Genomic DNA, 17499 nt, shown 5'->3' on the forward strand with positions numbered 1-17499 from the left:
CGTGACAGACTCCGGGAGATGGAGTCGGGTCACTGTGGGCCCTATGATAAACCCACAGCAGTACCTCTTGAAGGGCTGCACAGTGCTTCTACCTCATCAGAGGGGAGCACTGCGGGTCAGTTCTGGGCTGACCTGGAAGAGGGGTCCGCAGAAGGAAAGACAAGTGTGCAAGGGGTGCAGGAACGAGAGAACCTACTGGACTAATAAAAGGGACTCCAACAAAAACCCACTACAGCCAAAGACAGCACCCCTACGCACTCACCAGCAGAACTGGTGAAAGCTCGAAGGCCCGGTACTCAAAACATGAGTCTTTTTTAGGCCATGGCCCAGGCCGGCCTTCTTGGAAGATGCGGGGACCTCCAACGCCAACCAAACCGAAAATCCAGACACCAGCGCAACAACAGCAGCGAAGAAACTACAAAAAGAAGTAAACCTGCCACTGGTAACTATGGAGGTAGGTGGGTCTGGTTCCCTACAAAATACAGGGAGCATGGAGGTTGGGGGGGAGATTACACTCTTTTCTGAATGCATGGAGCATGTTAACAACCGATACTTACATCTTAAGCAGTATCCAGGGATATACAATAGAGTTTATACACAAGTACAGCCCTCCAGTTCAACATATACCGAACCGAATGTTCGTGCTTTCTGATAAAGAAAAATCAAAAGCGCAAGCTGAACTGGAGCGGCTTTACGTAAAAGGTGTAATTGAGAAAACTCAACACGAACCATTAGAATTCGTGTCCAATATTTACCAAAAACAAAAAAGATGGTGGTTGTCGCATCATCATAGATCTGACAAAATTGAATACATTTGTACAATATATTCACTTCAAAATGGAAACCTTTGTTACTGCTAAACAATTAATTTCCAAAGGTTACTTCATGGCCAGCATCGATTTAAAAGATGCTTACTATTCAGTGCCTATACGAGGTGACCACAGATGTTACTTAAAATTCAACTGGATGGGACAACTCTGGCAGTATAAAGCACAGCCAAATGGTTTATCATCAGCCCCAGGCTGTTCACAAAAATTTTGAAACCAGCCCTAGCGTTTCTACGGAAACGTAAACACATGGTCATGGCATATTTAGATGACATACTCATTGTGGGCAAAACTTTGGAGTTGGCCAAACTAACAGCCACAAAACAGTTATTTGAAAAACTGGGATTTATTATCCATCCAGTTAAATCTAAACTAACGCCTTCCACTACTATGGACTATTTGGGGTTCACCATTGACTCAGTTCACATGTCGGTGACTCTGCCTAAGGGAAAGGCTAGAGATTTAATAGAGGCTTGCAATAACCTCATTGACATCAGCAAACCATCCATCAGATTGGTAGCAAAAGTAATTGGCAAAATGGTGGCTGTCTTTCCAGTCACACAATGTGGACCTCTACATTACCAAAACTTAGAGAGCAAAAATACAAGCACTCAAAATTAATGCAGGTCACTTTGACAGACCTATGAAACCACCAATCAAAGCTAAAAGGGAACTTATTAATTTGTAGAGTTTAAAAACACCTCTACTACAACTGAGACTGACGGACCGAACAGTGAACATGATCTCGGCGGCCCAAAGACAGTCAACCATCTGGTCTATATCAGGAAGTGGGAGATGTACTGCCATAAAAACAACATCACCTACAGAGACATGAACATCCCGTCTGTTCTGGAATATCTGGCAGGCCTCCACTATGATGAGGGGCTCGGTTACAGTGCCATCAACTGCGCCAGAAGTGCCCTATCGACTTACCTATGGCAGGGGACAGAGCGTTACTCTATTGGGACTCACCCACTGGTAACAAAACTTATGAGGGGAATTTTTAATACTAATCCCCCAAGAACCAGGTACACCCAAATATGGGATGTAAGTATTGTCCTGAAGATGCTCAGGAATTGGTCTCCAGCAACAGCTCTGTCCCTACACAGACTGACATTAAAAACAGTCATGCTAATGGCATTGGTCACGGCACAGAGGGTACAGTCACTGCATAAACTAAGACTGGACAACATGACTTCCTCAACAGAAAATATTACGTTTCATATCTATGAGTTAGTAAAGCAGAACAGACAGGGATCAGCAGGCCTCAATATACAATTTAGGTCATACCCAACAGATGACCGTCTGTGTATAGTAAGACATCTGTCGTTATACATGGAGAAAACGAAAATCCTAAGAGGCAATGAGAAGGCATTTTTTGGTCAGCCACTAGCAACCACACAAAAGAGTGACGGTCCAGACCATCTCAAGATGGCTGAAACAGGTGCTAACACAGGCTGGGGTGGATACTAATATTTTTAAATCTCATTCCACCAGGGCTGCAGCTACATCGGCAGCGATACAGTTGGATGTACCAATGGACCAAATCCTCAAGGCAGCAGGATGGTCTGGGGGAAAAAACATTCCAATTATTTTACAACAAACCAGTAATGAAGCCTGGAACGTTTGCAGAAACAATTTTAAGTTCTGTAAATTAATTTAAACCCATAAAAAGGGGTTATAATTTTGTGTTAATAAATTTTATGATTTCAATGTCGAATTCATGTCCAAATTATGTTAACACAATTCCTCCTACAGTCATCAAGGCAGACGTGATGCATGGACTCGTTTCCACGGCATGAAATCACAGAGCTTTAAAATCTTCACGTAGTCACTCACGTGACTCCGAAATAAAATAGTAAGATTAAACGAGAACTTACTAGTTTGAAGTTTGATCTGTATTTTATGAGGAGTTACGATGAGGGATTACGTGCCCTCCGCTCCCACCCTTGACCATATACTTAACTGGTATCTCTTCTCTAATCTTACTATGTTTAGTCATTCCAGTTATCTGTGATTTCACACCGCTGCTTTGAAGAATGGCACGCATGCGTCCTGGCGGGCTTCTTCACGTAATCCCTCATCGTAACTCCTCATAAATTACAGATCAAACTTCAAACTGGTAAGTTCTCGTTTAATCTTACTATTAAACACACCTGAGCAATTACAAACACCTGTGAAGCCATGTGTCCCAAACATTATGGTGCCCTGAAATGGGGGGACTATGTATAAACACAGCTGTAATTTCTACATGGTGAAACCAAAATGTATAAAAATGGCCTTTAATAAAATCTGACAATGTGCACTTTAACCACATGTGATTTGTTTCTATTACAAATCTGAAATTGTGGAGTACAGACATAAATAAATAAATGATGGGTCTTTGTCCCAAACATTATGGAGGGCACTGTAATTGTTTTGTAAATAATTGGTGATAATGGTTAGTCAGAGTAATAATAGTGGTGATAATGCTAGTCAGAGTAAAAATAGGAGGATATTGCAGATGAATACATGGCTTGAAAAATGGTGCAAGGGGGAGGGATTCAAATTTCTAGGGCACTGGAACCAGTTCTGGGGGAGGTGGGACCAGTACAAACAGGACTGGCTGCACCTGGGTTGGAATGGAACCAATGTCCTTGGGGGAGTGTTTGCTAGTGCTGTTGGGGAGGATTTAAACTAATGTGGCAGGGGGATGGGTGTATGAGCAGAGAGACAGAGGGGTGTAAAATGATGGTAGAAGCAATAGGTAGCAAGGTGAAACGTAAAAGTGGCAGGCAGACAAATCCAGGGCAAAAATCAAAAAGGGCCACTTTTCGACATAATTGTATAAGGGGTAAGTTTTGTAAAAACAAGCATGAAGGCTTTGTGTCTCAATGCAAGGAGCATTCATAGAAACATAGAAAACAGATGCAGGTGTAGGCCATTCGGCCCTTCGAGCCTGCATCGCCATTCAATATGATCATGGCTGACCATCCAACTCGGTACCCTGTACCTGCTTTCACTCCATACCCCCTGATCCCTTTAGCCACAAGGGCCACATCTAACTCCCTCTTAAATATAGCCAATGAACTGGCCTCAACTACCTTCTGTGGCAGAGAATTCCACAGATTCACCACTCTGTGTGAAAAATGTTTTTCTCATCTCGGCCCTAAAAGACTTCCCCCTTATCCTTAAACTGTGACCCCTTGTTCTGGACTTCCCCAACATCGGGAACAATTTTCCTGCATCTACCCTGTCCAACCCCTTAAGAATTTTGTAAGTTTCTATAAGATCCCCCATCAATCTTCTAAATTCTAGCGAGTACAACCCGAGTCTATCCAGTCTTTCTTCATATGAAAGTCCTAACATCCCAGGAATCAATCTTGTGAACCTTCCCTGCACTCCCTCTATGGCAAGAATGTCTTTCCTCAGATTAGGAGACCAAAACTGTACGCAATATTCCAGGTGTGGTCTCACCAAGACCCTGTACAACTGCAGTAGAACCTCCCTGCTCCTATACTCAAATCCTTTTGCTATGAATGCTAACATACCATTCACTTTCTTCACTGCCTGCTGCACCTGCATGCCTACTTTCAATGACTGGTGGATCATGACACCCAGGTCTCGTTGCATCTCCCCTTTTCCTAATATGCCACCATTCAGATAAGTCTACTTTCCTGTTTTTACCACCAAAGTGGATAGCCTCACATTTATCCACATTATACTGCATCTGCAATACATTTGCCCACTCACCCAACCTATCCAAGTCACCTTGCAGCCTCCTTGCATCTTCCTCACAGCTAACACTGCCCTCCAGCTTCGTGTCATCCGCAAACTTGGAGATGTTGCATTCAATTCCCTCGTCCAGATCATTAATATATGATGTAAATAGCTGGGGTCCCAGCACTGAGCCTTGCGGTACCCCACTAGTCACTGCCTGCCATTCTGAAAAGGACCCGTTTACTCCTACTCTTTGCTTCCTGTCTGCCAGCCAGTTCTCTATCCACATCAATACTGAACTCCCAATACCGTGTGCATTAACTTTGCATACTAATCTCTTATGTGGGACCTTGTCGAAAGCCTTCTGAAAGTCCAGATATAACACATCCACTGGTACTCCCTTATCCACTCTACTAGTTACATCCTCGAAAAGTTCTATAAGATTTGTCAGACAGATTCGTAATAAGGTGGATGAGTTGAATGTGCAGATAGTTATTAACCATATAAACCATATAACCATATAACAATTACAGCACGGAAACAGGCCATCTCGACCCTTCTAGTCCGTGCCGAACACATAATCGCCCCTAGTCCCATATACCTGCGCTCAGACCATAACCCTCCATTCCTTTCCCATCCATATAACTATCCAATTTATTTTTAAATGATAAAAAAAAATATCATAGTTTGGATCACGGAGACATGGCTCCAGGGTGACCAAGGCTGGGAGCTGAACATCCAGGGATATTCAATATTCAGGAGGGATAGACAGAAAGGAAAAGGAGGTGGGGTAGCGTTGCTGGTCAGAGAGGAGATTAATGCAATCGAAAGGAAGGACATTAGCTTGGAGGATGTGGAATCGATATGGTTAGAGCTGCGAAACACTAAGTGACAGAAAACGCTAGTGGGAGTTGTGTACAGGCCACCTAACAGTAGTAGTGGAGTTGGGGATGGCATCAAACAGAAAATTAGAAATGCGTGCAACAAAGGTAAAAACAGTTATAATGGGCGACTTCAATCTACATATAGATTGGGTGAATCAAATTGGCAGGGGTGCTGAGGAAGAGGATTTCTTGGAATGTATGCGGGATAGTTTTCTAAACCAACATGTAGAGGAAGCAACGAGAGAGCAGGCTATTCTAGACTGGGTATTGAGTAATAAGGAAGGGTTAGTTAGCAGTCTTGATGTGTGTGGGCCCTTGGGCAAGAGTGACCATAATATGGTTGAGTTCTTCATTAGGATGGAGAGTGACATAATTAATTCAGAAACAAGGGTTCTGAACTTAAAGAAAGATAACTTTGAGGGTATGAGACGTGAATTGGCCAAGATAGACTGGCAATTGATTCTTAAAGGGTTGACGGTGGATATGCAATGGAAGGCATTTAAAGAGTCCATGGATGAACTACAACAATTGTTCATCCCAGTTTGGCAAAAGAATAAATCAGGGAAGGTAGTGCATCCGTGGATAACAAGGGAAATCAGGGATAGTATCAAAACAAAAGATGAAATATACAAATTTGCCAGAAAAAGCAGCCTACCAGAGGACTGGGAGAAATTCAGAGTCCAGCAGAGGAGGACAAAGAGCTTAATTAGGAAAGGGAAAATAGATTTAAAAAAAACAAACTGTCAGGAAAGATAAAAACGGACTGCAAAAGTTTTTAGAGATATGTGAAGAGAAAAAGATTAGTTAAAACAAATGTAGGTCTATTGCAGTCAGAAACAGGTGAATTGATCATAGGGGAACAAGGACATGGCAGACCAATTGAATAACTACTTGGGTTCTGTCTTCACTAAGGAAGACATAAATAATCTGCCGGAAATAGCAGGGGACCGGGGGTCAAATGAGATGGAGGAACCGAGTGAAATCCAGGTTAGCCGGGAAGTGGTGTTAGGTAAATTGAATGGATTAAAGGCCGATAAATCCCCAGGGCCAGATAGGCTGCATCCCAGAGTACTTAAGGAAGTAGCCCCAGAAATAGTGATAATTTTTCAAAACTCTTTAGATTCTGGAGTAGTTCCTGAGGATTGTAGGGTAGCTAATGTAACCCCACTTATTAAAAAGGGAGGGAGAGAGAAAACGGGGAATTACAGACCAGTTAGTCTAACATCGGTAGTGGGGATAATGCTAGAGTCAGTTATTAAAGATGGGATAGCAGCACATTTGGAAAGTGGTGAAATCATTGGACAAAGTCAGCATGGATTTATGAAAGGTAAATCATGTCTGACAAATCTTATAGAATTTTTCGAGGATGTAACTAGTAGAGTGGATAAGGGAGAACCAGTGGATGTGTTATATCTGGACTTTCAGAAGGCTTTCGCCAAGGTCCTACATGAGGGATTAGTATGCAAACTTAATGCACAAGGTATTGGGTGTTCAGTATTGATGTGGATAGAGAACTGGCTGGCAGACAGGAAGCAAAGAGTGGGAGTAAACGCGTCCTTTTTGGAATGGCAGGCAGTAACTAGTGAGGTACCTTAAGGCTCAGTGCTGGGACCCTAGCTATTTACAATATATATTAATGATCTGGATGAGGGAATTGAATGCAACATCTCCAAGTTTGCGGATGACACAAAGCTGGGGAGCAGTGTTAGCTGTGAGGAGGATGCTTGGAGGCTGCAAAGTGACTTGGATAGGTTGGGTGAGTGGGCAAATGCATGGCAGATGCAATATAATGTGGATAAATGTGAGGTTATCCACTTTGGTGGCAAAAACAGGAAAGTAGACTATCTGAATGGTGGCCGATTAGGAAAAGGGGAGATGCAACGAGACCTGGGTGTCATGGTACACCAGTCATTGAAAGTAGGCATGCAGGTGCAGCAGGCAGTGAAGAAAGCGAATGGTATGTTAGCATTCATAGCAAAAGGATTTGAGTATAAGAGCCGGGAGGTTCTACTGCAGTTGTACAGGGTCTTGGTGAGACCACACCTGGAGTATTGCGTACAGTTTTGGTCTCCTAATCTGAGGAAAGGCATTCTTGCCATAGAGGGAGTACAGAGAAGGTTCACCAGACTGATTCCTGGGATGGCAGGACTTTCATATGAAGAAAGACTGGATAAACTCGGCTTGTACTCGCTAGAATTTAGAAGATTGAGGGGGGATCTTATAGAAACGTACAAAATTCTTAAGGGGTTGGACAGGGTAGATACAGGAAGATTGTTCCCGATGTTGGGGAAGTCCAGAACAAGGGGTCACAGTTTAAGGATAAGGGGGAAGTCTTTTAGGACCGAGATGAGAAAAACATTTTTCACACAGAGAGTGGTGAATCTGTGGAATTCTCTGCCACAGAAGGTAGTTGAGGCCAGTTCATTGGCTATATTTAGGAGGGAGTTAGATGTGGCCCTTGTGGCTAAAGGGATCAGGGGGTATGGAGAGAAGGCAGGTACAGGATACTGAGTTGGATGATCAGCCATGATCATATTGAATGGCGGTGCAGGCTCGAAGGGCCGAATGGCCTATTCATGCACCTATTTTCTATGTTTCTATGTTAGGATTGCTGCGTGATTCAGTATATTCAGGAAAGACTGCAGGCACAAATCAAGGGAATGTGAACAAAGTGGGAAAGCAGCAAGAAGCCTTCTAAATGTTATGTTCTATTATATGTAATGAAGGAGTTGCCAACTATTTAGGAAGAGTAAATGTTATTTTAACAGAAGCCATCTCTCAGGTGAACACTTGATATCCCAGCAGATTTAAATAGTGACCCAAACTGTTTTGTGCTATTGTGTAGCTGCTCCCTAACAAAACAAAATACTGGGAATGTGAATAAGTCTGGACCTTGGGGAAAGATACTAAAATGGAGAACGGCAGATTACAACATTACTAGGTCGGCACCCGGCAGAGTCAATTGGGCGCAGTTGTTATTGGCCACGTCCACATCTGACATGAGAGAGTTCATCAGAGTTCAGGACTGGCATCTTCCAGTAAGCAGGAAGAAATAAGTATGGGAACATAAGGGAACTGTGGATTTTGTAAATTTGCTCAAAAAGAAAAAGGAAGCGTATGTAAGGTTTAGAAAGGTGAAATTAGCCCTTTGAGGAATATAAAACAAGCAGCAGGAAAGAACTCAAGCGGGTAATTAGAAGAGCCAAAAGGGGCCATGTCATGTCATTGGCATGTTGGATTGGAGAAAACGCCAAGGATTTTTATATGTACGTTTAAAAACAAGAGTGTACCAAAGAGAAGGTTGGACTGCTCAAGTATAAAGGAAGGAATTTATGCTTGGAGTCAGAGGATGTAGGTAAGGTATTAAACAAGTACTTTGCATCTGTATTCACCAAAGAGAAGGACATGGAGAACAAAAATCTGCAAGGGCAGTTTGAGATCAAGAACAAGATACTGTTAGGGCTCTTGCAGACCAGTAAAGTGAAAAAATTCACGGGGCCAGGTGGGATGTGTCCGAGGCAAGAGTGGAGGTTGCAGGAGCCTTGACTATGGTCTTTGTATCTTCTCTAGCCACAGGCGAGGTCCTAAGGACTGCAGAGCAGCCAATGTTGTTCCTTTGTTTAAGAAGGGGACTGGGGATAATCCAGGAAACTATAGGTCAGTGAGCCACACACCAGTGGTAGGGAAGCTATTGGAAAGGATTGGCAGGTTATGCCTTATGAACGTAATTGCATTTTTTGGGGAGATGACAAAGATGATTGACGAGGGTAGGGCAATGGATTTTGTCTACGTGAAGTTTAGTAAGGCATTTGATTAAGTCCCTGGTTGTAGGCTTAATCAGAAGATTAAAATATACATGGGATCAATGGAGACTTGGTCATTTGGATTCAGAATTGCCTTACTCATAGAAGATGGAGAGTTGTGGTGGAAGGGTGTTATTGTCACTTGAGGTTTATGACAGTGGAGTTCTGTGGGGATTTATGTGGGGCATGTTTGAACATATGTGTACATAAATAACTTGGACACAAATATAGATGGGTCGGTTGGAATGTTTGCAGACAACAAAAACATTGGTGGAGTTGCAGACATTGAGGAAGGTTGTCAAAGTATACAACAGAATACAGATCATCTACAGAAAAATGGGGAAAAATGGCAGATGATGTTTAATCTGAACATTGTAAAGTGTTGCAGTTTGGAAGGTTGAATGCAAGGAGAAAGCATACAGTTAGTGACAAGTCCCTTAACAGCATTGATTATAAAAATCAGGAAGTCATTTTGCAGCTATATAGGACTTTGGTTAGGCCACTAACAGCAGCTGCGGCTAGGGACACTTCCCATGGGTCAATCATCAGGGACTGGAAGATTTCCTGATCTCCCACATGCTGCAGGAAGAGCATACCACTGCCACCCAGACTGAAGAGAAATGTTCTAAAGAGTTGCCTTATCTTACCTCCTTGCCTTATTCATCCTCCTTGCCAAAGCCTATCAAACCCAAGCCTCAGCACCTACCCTCGGACACAACACCTCACATCAGGCACTGCCACTCCCACAACGGCCCCTCCACGAGGTCCTGCCTTCACTTTAATACACCACTGGGGCTTTCACACCCGGAAACATGGCTGCTTATCAGATCCCCCAAGTTATTTTCTCAACACCACAGTCTCTTTTGAAGCTAACCTGTGTGGAAAACAGGAACCACTTTTTAGCGTACAGGACTTCAATTTATAATAAACAACAATGTTTAACCCTTCCTCTTTTTGCAGGTAATTTTCTAGCAGAATGTAACATCCTATTTTAATGATTTGTGATGTTGAAATTTGAGTGTATTCTTAAAAATAATTTTAACAAATACAAATCATCTTGATGTGAATCCAATTGATGTCTCAGAATTTAAACACTGCAATTCTTAGGGAAATGGTACATAGTGTGTAAATTATTATATTTGTGATCCTCATGACTAAACTAATGATCTGTTGACTTCAACTCCCACCATGGCAACTGGGAAATCTACTCCCCAAATAATCTGCAATTAAATAATCAGTAACAGCATGTACTGGTTTATAGTAAAGTATCTGTATATTGCTAATTCTCTTTTGGGAAAACGAGGAAATCTGTGGCTTCTGCCTCTTTTAGGTTATCTGACCCCTTTCTTGAAGGCATTTGTTGTTGACTGTTGCTGCATGGCTATAATACTATTGAAATTCTATAGACTGTATTTCACAGGCATAGTAGCAGATTAAGAAATAAATTCAATGTATTGCTACACAAAGCATCATCGAGCTATGAGAAGAATGTCTGAGCTATAGCTGCCCCTTTTTTAATCAACAAATGAATATAGTGATTCGCTAGGTTAGACAGTTGTACACATTCCATTCCAGAGTCCGTTAGTGCCAAAATCTGTACCAACAGTCAAAGTTATGCATTTTGGAGGCCTCGACCTCCAGGTGAGGTATTAAATTTAGGCCGTGTTTATTCTCTCCAATGGATGCAGAAGGTCTTATATTATAAGGAAAAGAATGAGATCTATAGAGTCCTGTTCAAATGTATTTCTTAGTCTTCTTCTACAATCAATTACCAGGCCATTGTCACATTGCCATCTTGGGGCATTGGCTGACATTTTAGTGAGCTTCCTACACTGCACAATGACCATATCCAACTTAATGACCTGACAGCATGTTGGATTGTCCAGGAATTAATGTAAAGGACACCACAGAAAGTGATTAGTATTTTTCCATTATTTCTGAAACATTGTACTAATTAAAAGGAAATGTTCCTGAAGAGGAAATTCTAAAGAACCTCGCTCCTTTAAATAATAAACTGAGGCTATTCAAGAAACATTCTGTTTAGAATAAAATTCCAAGTGCAAACCAACTCTCTTAACAAGAGCGTTGGCTGTTGAAGAAAAGAACACTCAGTTATCATAAGCATCTTGTTCACATCTGAGAGACTCCACTGAATTAGCTTGAATTAATATCTTTACTCAAAGGGATTACCATCATCTTTAGTGCTGGATGTCAACCTTAAACAATTAACAGTGATTTTAATTCCAGGCTGCTATCTCAGCAAGCTGATCCATGCAACATTTCTGAAATGTCATTCATTTGGACTGCATGCAATTTGAATTAATAAGCAAAGATTGAGGCAGTTAAAGACCCATAGCTTTGCATCAGCGCAATAATCCTTGATTAAATATAATTATTTTTTGAAGAGTTAAGTAAAGAACGGAAGCAGCGACAAGAATATTTCACTTGAAAACTGTCTATTATATAAACAAACCCTACCCATGTTAGCCGAGGCCCATCTGGCAGCAGAACTACTATCAACACAGAGCTACTGGATTGAGTTCCCACTCCATTGATCAACACGGGAACCTATGCTTGTTCTCCACTAGCAGCCCTGAGGATATGGTGTACCTTTCTGCTAAATAAAGATCTATCAACTCTCTTGACAGAATGTAACATTTTGAAGTTTTGAAGATGACCAGGGAATTTCTTTTTTGGCTAATGTACATCCCTTAATCAACATTCATGAAAAGGAAAATGATCTGCATTGTTAGTGGGAGTTTGCAGAGTGCTAACATGATGTCCGCATCCTCTGAGGCTGTCGGGTTATTGGGAGAAGGCAGGAGAATGGGATTGAGAGGGAAGGATAAATTAGCCATGATTGAATTGTGGAGTAGACTTGATGGGCCGGATGGCCTAATTCTGCTCCTATAATTTATGAACTTCTGCTTTGCAGTACAGACTAGTACATCGGGAAGCATTTGAGTGGCTGTAATTTGGAATGCCTTGAGATGATGAGAGGCACTATAAAATGCTAGTCCTTCTGTCATTAATTACATTGTTTTTATTCTTAGATAGTACAGAATTATAATATGTTTCTTTTATAGGCATCCCCTGCCGCTCTTGCCAAGAGTGTCCTTGCTGAGGTACCTAACCAAGTGGTGGACTACTACAATGGAAAAGCAATTCCTCCAAAATGTCTGTCTGACTATGAGTCTTCCCGAACTGTTGGACCCTAATACTTTAGTAACTATTTATTTAGTGCACAATCTAACGTAGAGCACGTCACACTGATTTTTAAAATGAATGAGAGGAAATGTTTTGCATGTGTAACCACAAGGCCTGCATTCTTCAAAGCTGTTGTACTGTTGAGAAGTTTTTACAAGACAGACTACTTGCATAAGAAACAGCATGTCGCCCTGAAACGTATCAGTATCTTTCTTTTTATATACAGGTTGATCCGGATTTTACTAAATTTCTTAATATTCTTACACTGTAAAGCATTTTGGAACAATTATTGAAAGATGATAGAGAGCAGTATTGTCTCCATCTGTTACTAATGATGGATTTTTCAAATCAGCAGTTGCATGAACTGTATTTTGCATGTCAGTAATAAAGATGACAGTTTTCCAATTGTTTTCAAATCTTTTCTTCCGGGCAACAGACTCTCAGCAAAATCAATAACTGTGTTAATTCAATCTTGCCGTTATAAATAACTAGATCTAAATCTGACCGTAGACTTAAGGCTATAAGTATTGGTAGAGACATTCAGATACATTTTGAAATTATGGAGACACAAGAGACAGATAATGTTGGAATCTTGAGCAAAAACTCAGCAGGTCAGGCAGCATTTGTAGAGGGATATGGATAGATTATGTTTTGGATTGGGGCCCCATGTCTGGTCTGAAGAAGGATCCCAGCCCAAACTGTTATCTGTCCTTTTCCCTCCACTGCCTGGCCCGCTGTTACTCCAGCAGTTTATATTTTGGTCCACATTTGGAAATACAGTGGTTCAAGTGCTCTCAGACTACTACAGTTTGAACCCAGAATTGAACACTATAGCTTGAAAGTTATTTCGATAATCAAAAGTTCTCCCCTTAAAATTTAAAGCACCCAATAGAATCATGGAAGCTACTTACACATTTTCAGTGGATCATTGCGTAGTAGATTTCTTTCTTGACAAGAAGATTTTAGAACCAGAGTCACTCCAGTGACTGGAGCATAGGAAACTAGAGTGACACCCCACTGCTACACTACTGATAGATTTTGGATGAATCTTTAAATTGAAGTTGTCTGCCCTCTCTCTTATGGTGCAGACCTGAGAAATAGAACTCTTGATCTCTTTAAATTTGCTAATTTTGTGGCTAATTTTCAACCTCAGCACCTCAATTATCCTAATTTCCTTAATTTCAAATTTAAAACAGTTTTGAATATGCTTTCAAATTTCTTTACATTGTCTAGATGAGTATATCTTTTCATAGTGAAGGAGATAAAAAACTGCACACGTGTAGACTGTAGAACCTGCACACTGTTACACAAAGATATTTTTTCAATTGAGTAAGTACGGAAGCATAGGAATAGTACAGTACTGGCTCACATACCATTTGTTTTTCTAATTGCAATGGTTGGTTTTCAAGGACATCCAAATTCCTCTGTGTACCAATGTTTTGCAGCCTCTGATAGTTTTAATTTTCCTATTTTTCTTCCAAAACTAATAACTTTGGTTTTCCACACAGTTCTCCAGTACTCCATTTGGCATTATGTTTTTATTTTAGTTTAGCGATACAGCATGAAGCAGGCCTTTCAGCCCACGCCGACCAGCAATTACCTGTACACTAGTTCTGCCCAACACACTTACAGAAACTAGTCAGCCTACAAACCTGCACGTTTTTGGAATGTGGGGAGAAACCAGAGCACCCAAAGAAAACCCAAATGGTCACAGAGAGACCATAGAAACTCTGTACAGACAGCCCCATAGTCAGGATAGACCCCGGGTCTCTGGTGCTTTAAGGTAGCAAATCTACCGCTACGCCACTGTGCCGCCCTATTTAGATTTTCCATTTAGTTTCTCCATTGTCTCTTTACATCTCCTCACAAGTTACATTCCCACCCACAGTAAACCCTCTTTATAATGGACCATATGTGGGTATGGTGTCCATTATTGCTGATTGTCCACTATAACCAAGTAAGTTATTATCATTGTATGTAGTTGAAACAAAAAACTGCAGTTGATGGTTCATACACGAAAGGACACAAACTGCTAGAGTAACTCAGTGGATCAAGCAGCATCTATGGAGAACATACATAGATGACATCCAGACCCTTCAGACTGATTCAGTCTGCTGTTACTCAAGTATTTTGGGCTTTTCAACTTAAAAGTAGGTGTTGATGCTGCTGGTCTGCACCAATGAGCCCTTCTTCACCCACCATACTGAAGCGGCTGTTATTGCGGCTCAGGCTGTAGCCCTTGGGACAGTACTTACTTCAGGCCGCTGCCAACGATAAGTCATGATGCATCACTGTGGCGCTCCCTCCTGTCTTACCAGCTGCTGCTTCTTCCTGTTGGCTGTCACTTTGTCTGCTCCCTGCACCACCGCTGCCTCCTTCTCCCTTGCATTCGCCAACATCATCCAAGGTGGAATATGTTGTCGACTTAATGAGAGACCGAGGAGGAGATGGTGGTGGAGGTGGGGGAGGGGGGCAAGAGGCTGAGTGGACAATTCAACGGCCAACAGGAAGAAGTGGCAGCTGGGGAACGGGAGCACGGTGTCCGAGCGTGCCCTGACGGTGACAGCGGCTTGAAGAAAGCGCTGCCGGCCAGGGGCTTCAACATGAGCTGCAGCAATATATCATGAGCAAACTTAGATAGATTACACACAGTCATTATATGAATTGTATGCAACTGAGGCCTTAGCAATGTTGGTTGCACCCTGCGCTTATTTTCATTATCTATTCATGTTTATATGTTTACATGTTCGTCCCACACCTACAAATCCTAATCTTGCACCACAACCTTTATCTATCCGACATGTTAAACACAAATACTTTAAATCCTAATTTCCCTGCCATAGACCACTTTGTCTCTTCAAAGTCATATTGTGATATTCCACGTACCTTGTTATCAAGTTGTGGTACACGATTCCAGCAATTTCCATGTTGCGTTACTTAACCTATAGTTCCCATTCCCTGTTTTCTCTCTTCCCTGCTTTCTTGAATTTTTAATTTGCTACTTTCCATAATGTGGGGATCATCCTTAAATCAGTGGAATTCTGGAAAGCAAAAAACAGTGCATTCATTATTTTAATAACCATACCTTATCAAATCGAAGGGGCACATTAATCAATTTTATCCCAAAATTTCTCCAACCCTTTGCTAACAAGAATTTCTTAAAATGTAATTTTTCTCATTGGACTCTTAACATCCTACTATTTCTTGGATTTTGTTTTTGACTTGAGTGTACAGACAGGTTCATCACATCTGTTTAAAGATTCTACCATTTTCTTACAGAAATATAGACACAAACCATTGCATTTTCTTATAGAAATAGAAACAACTTCAAAGAGCAAGGCATCTAAGCCAGTTGCCATGGCCAAAATCTGTCCTTTGCTCAAATTCATTTAATAAACAAATTGTCTGATCATTATCACACAGGCATATGTGGATCTTGCTGGGCACAAAAATTGGCTCCCTATTTTAATTTGTTAAACAGTGAGTATATTAAATAAAAGTACTTCATTGACTGTAAAGTACTTTGGAACATCATAGGTTGTGAAAGGCAAATCTTTCTTTTACCAGTGGATTGGGGTGTGTCATGCTGACAGCAACCTAAATTAATGCAACATTTATTGACTTTTAAATATGGGAATTCGAGACATCACCAAATTTACACTGGTTTTACTTTCCTTGCACCCGTGCAGAAAAACTGGGACTAAGTTAATTTGAATGGCTGAACCAGCAGTTCTGTGTGGAACTTAAATTGTTGCCAATGTGATGCACTCCATTACTGTAAATGGTGAACACAAAGATAAACATAAAAGGCTGGAGTAACTCAGCGGGTCAGATGGCATCTCTGGAAAAATAGGAATAGGTGACTTTCCTTCAAGACCCTTCTTCAAACTGAGAGTCAGGGGGGAGGGGAACTAGAGATGAACTGTAAATTCATAATTGTTATTGTATTTTTATAAACCAATGCTGTGGGGAAATTATATGAACTTGAAATTAAGTCACATATCGGATACGAGATAATTGAACAGCTAAATGAATAGGCGTGCCGCTGCATGGCCACTTCCTGTTCCTACATTTGAAAACAAATCTGAATCTGGAAATCAGAAGACAAACGCTGGGTAAATTAAGGCAGGTGTAAGTATAACTTTCTATGCAAGAAAGATATAATTAGAATTTCAGGTAATGACCTAAACAATCAATCTGATTTTATTAATCTGCTTCGGCAAAAGGTCACTGACCTGAAATGTTCATTTTATTTCTATCTCCACAGATGCTGGTTGACCTGCTGAATATTTACAGATATTTCTATCACTATATTCCTGTTTTGGGCCATTAGTTCTTTGTGTTGGAGAAGCAGATAGAATATGCATGAAGCACACGACTTGCATAATTAATATTTTGTGGAATTTAAAGCTTCTTTAATGAAAAATGATATACCCACGTTAGGTTGAAACCATCTTAAAAACAACCTTTCCCGGGAACACCACCATACTTTATGAACCATAAACTCATGGTTAAAATGTAAGTTAATATCAACCAAAAAGACTTGCAGTTGAACAGTTTTCATCTTGAATTGTAATATAAAGAAAACAAAAAGGAAAATAAATATTTGGAGTAGGTGATAATGTAGTGTCTAACATGATGATGCACATTGGACCCAGGACAATTTGATGCAAAGCTGTGCAGGAGCATTGTTTTTTTACACATATACAATTTAAAGAGCTCAAGAAGTGGGAATTAATCTTATCGATCTTCCACCATGGTGGGAACATCAAGAATGGGACTGCCATTTCAAGACTTAGGCCTAAAACACAATTCTCAAACCATGAATAGCAATAGCACCTTAGAGATAATTGAAAGCATGCTGCACAGCAGGGCACAGCAGCAAAAGAAATCTGAACAAATACATTTCTCAAGTAAGTGTGCTGGTCCAGTATCACAGCAGTGCCAATCAGTGCGCATTGTGTGCAAACTGATCTGACCGCTGCTCATCCAGCAGCTTTCATGTGTGCATCTATCAGGGTCACAGAGATCAGTACTTCAATCTCACATGTGCAAACAAAAGTGCCGATCATATTTTGT

At 41.1% G+C, this 17499-nt stretch overlaps 1 protein-coding gene across 1 annotated transcript in view; it reads left to right on the plus strand.

Annotated features, from left to right (window-relative positions):
* cpne4 (copine 4) overlaps positions 1 to 12830 on the plus strand; it is a 355119-nt gene extending 342289 nt beyond the window's left edge. The window contains exon 16 of the mRNA XM_033048680.1: positions 12300 to 12830. Coding sequence (XP_032904571.1) covers positions 12300 to 12431 — 132 coding nt within the window. The 3' untranslated portion in view covers positions 12432 to 12830. The remainder of the gene's footprint in view (positions 1 to 12299) is intronic.
* The last annotated feature ends 4669 nt before the right edge of the window (positions 12831 to 17499 follow it).

Source organism: Amblyraja radiata, chromosome 2 (assembly GCF_010909765.2).
Source record: "Amblyraja radiata isolate CabotCenter1 chromosome 2, sAmbRad1.1.pri, whole genome shotgun sequence".
Lineage (NCBI taxonomy): Eukaryota > Metazoa > Chordata > Chondrichthyes > Rajiformes > Rajidae > Amblyraja > Amblyraja radiata.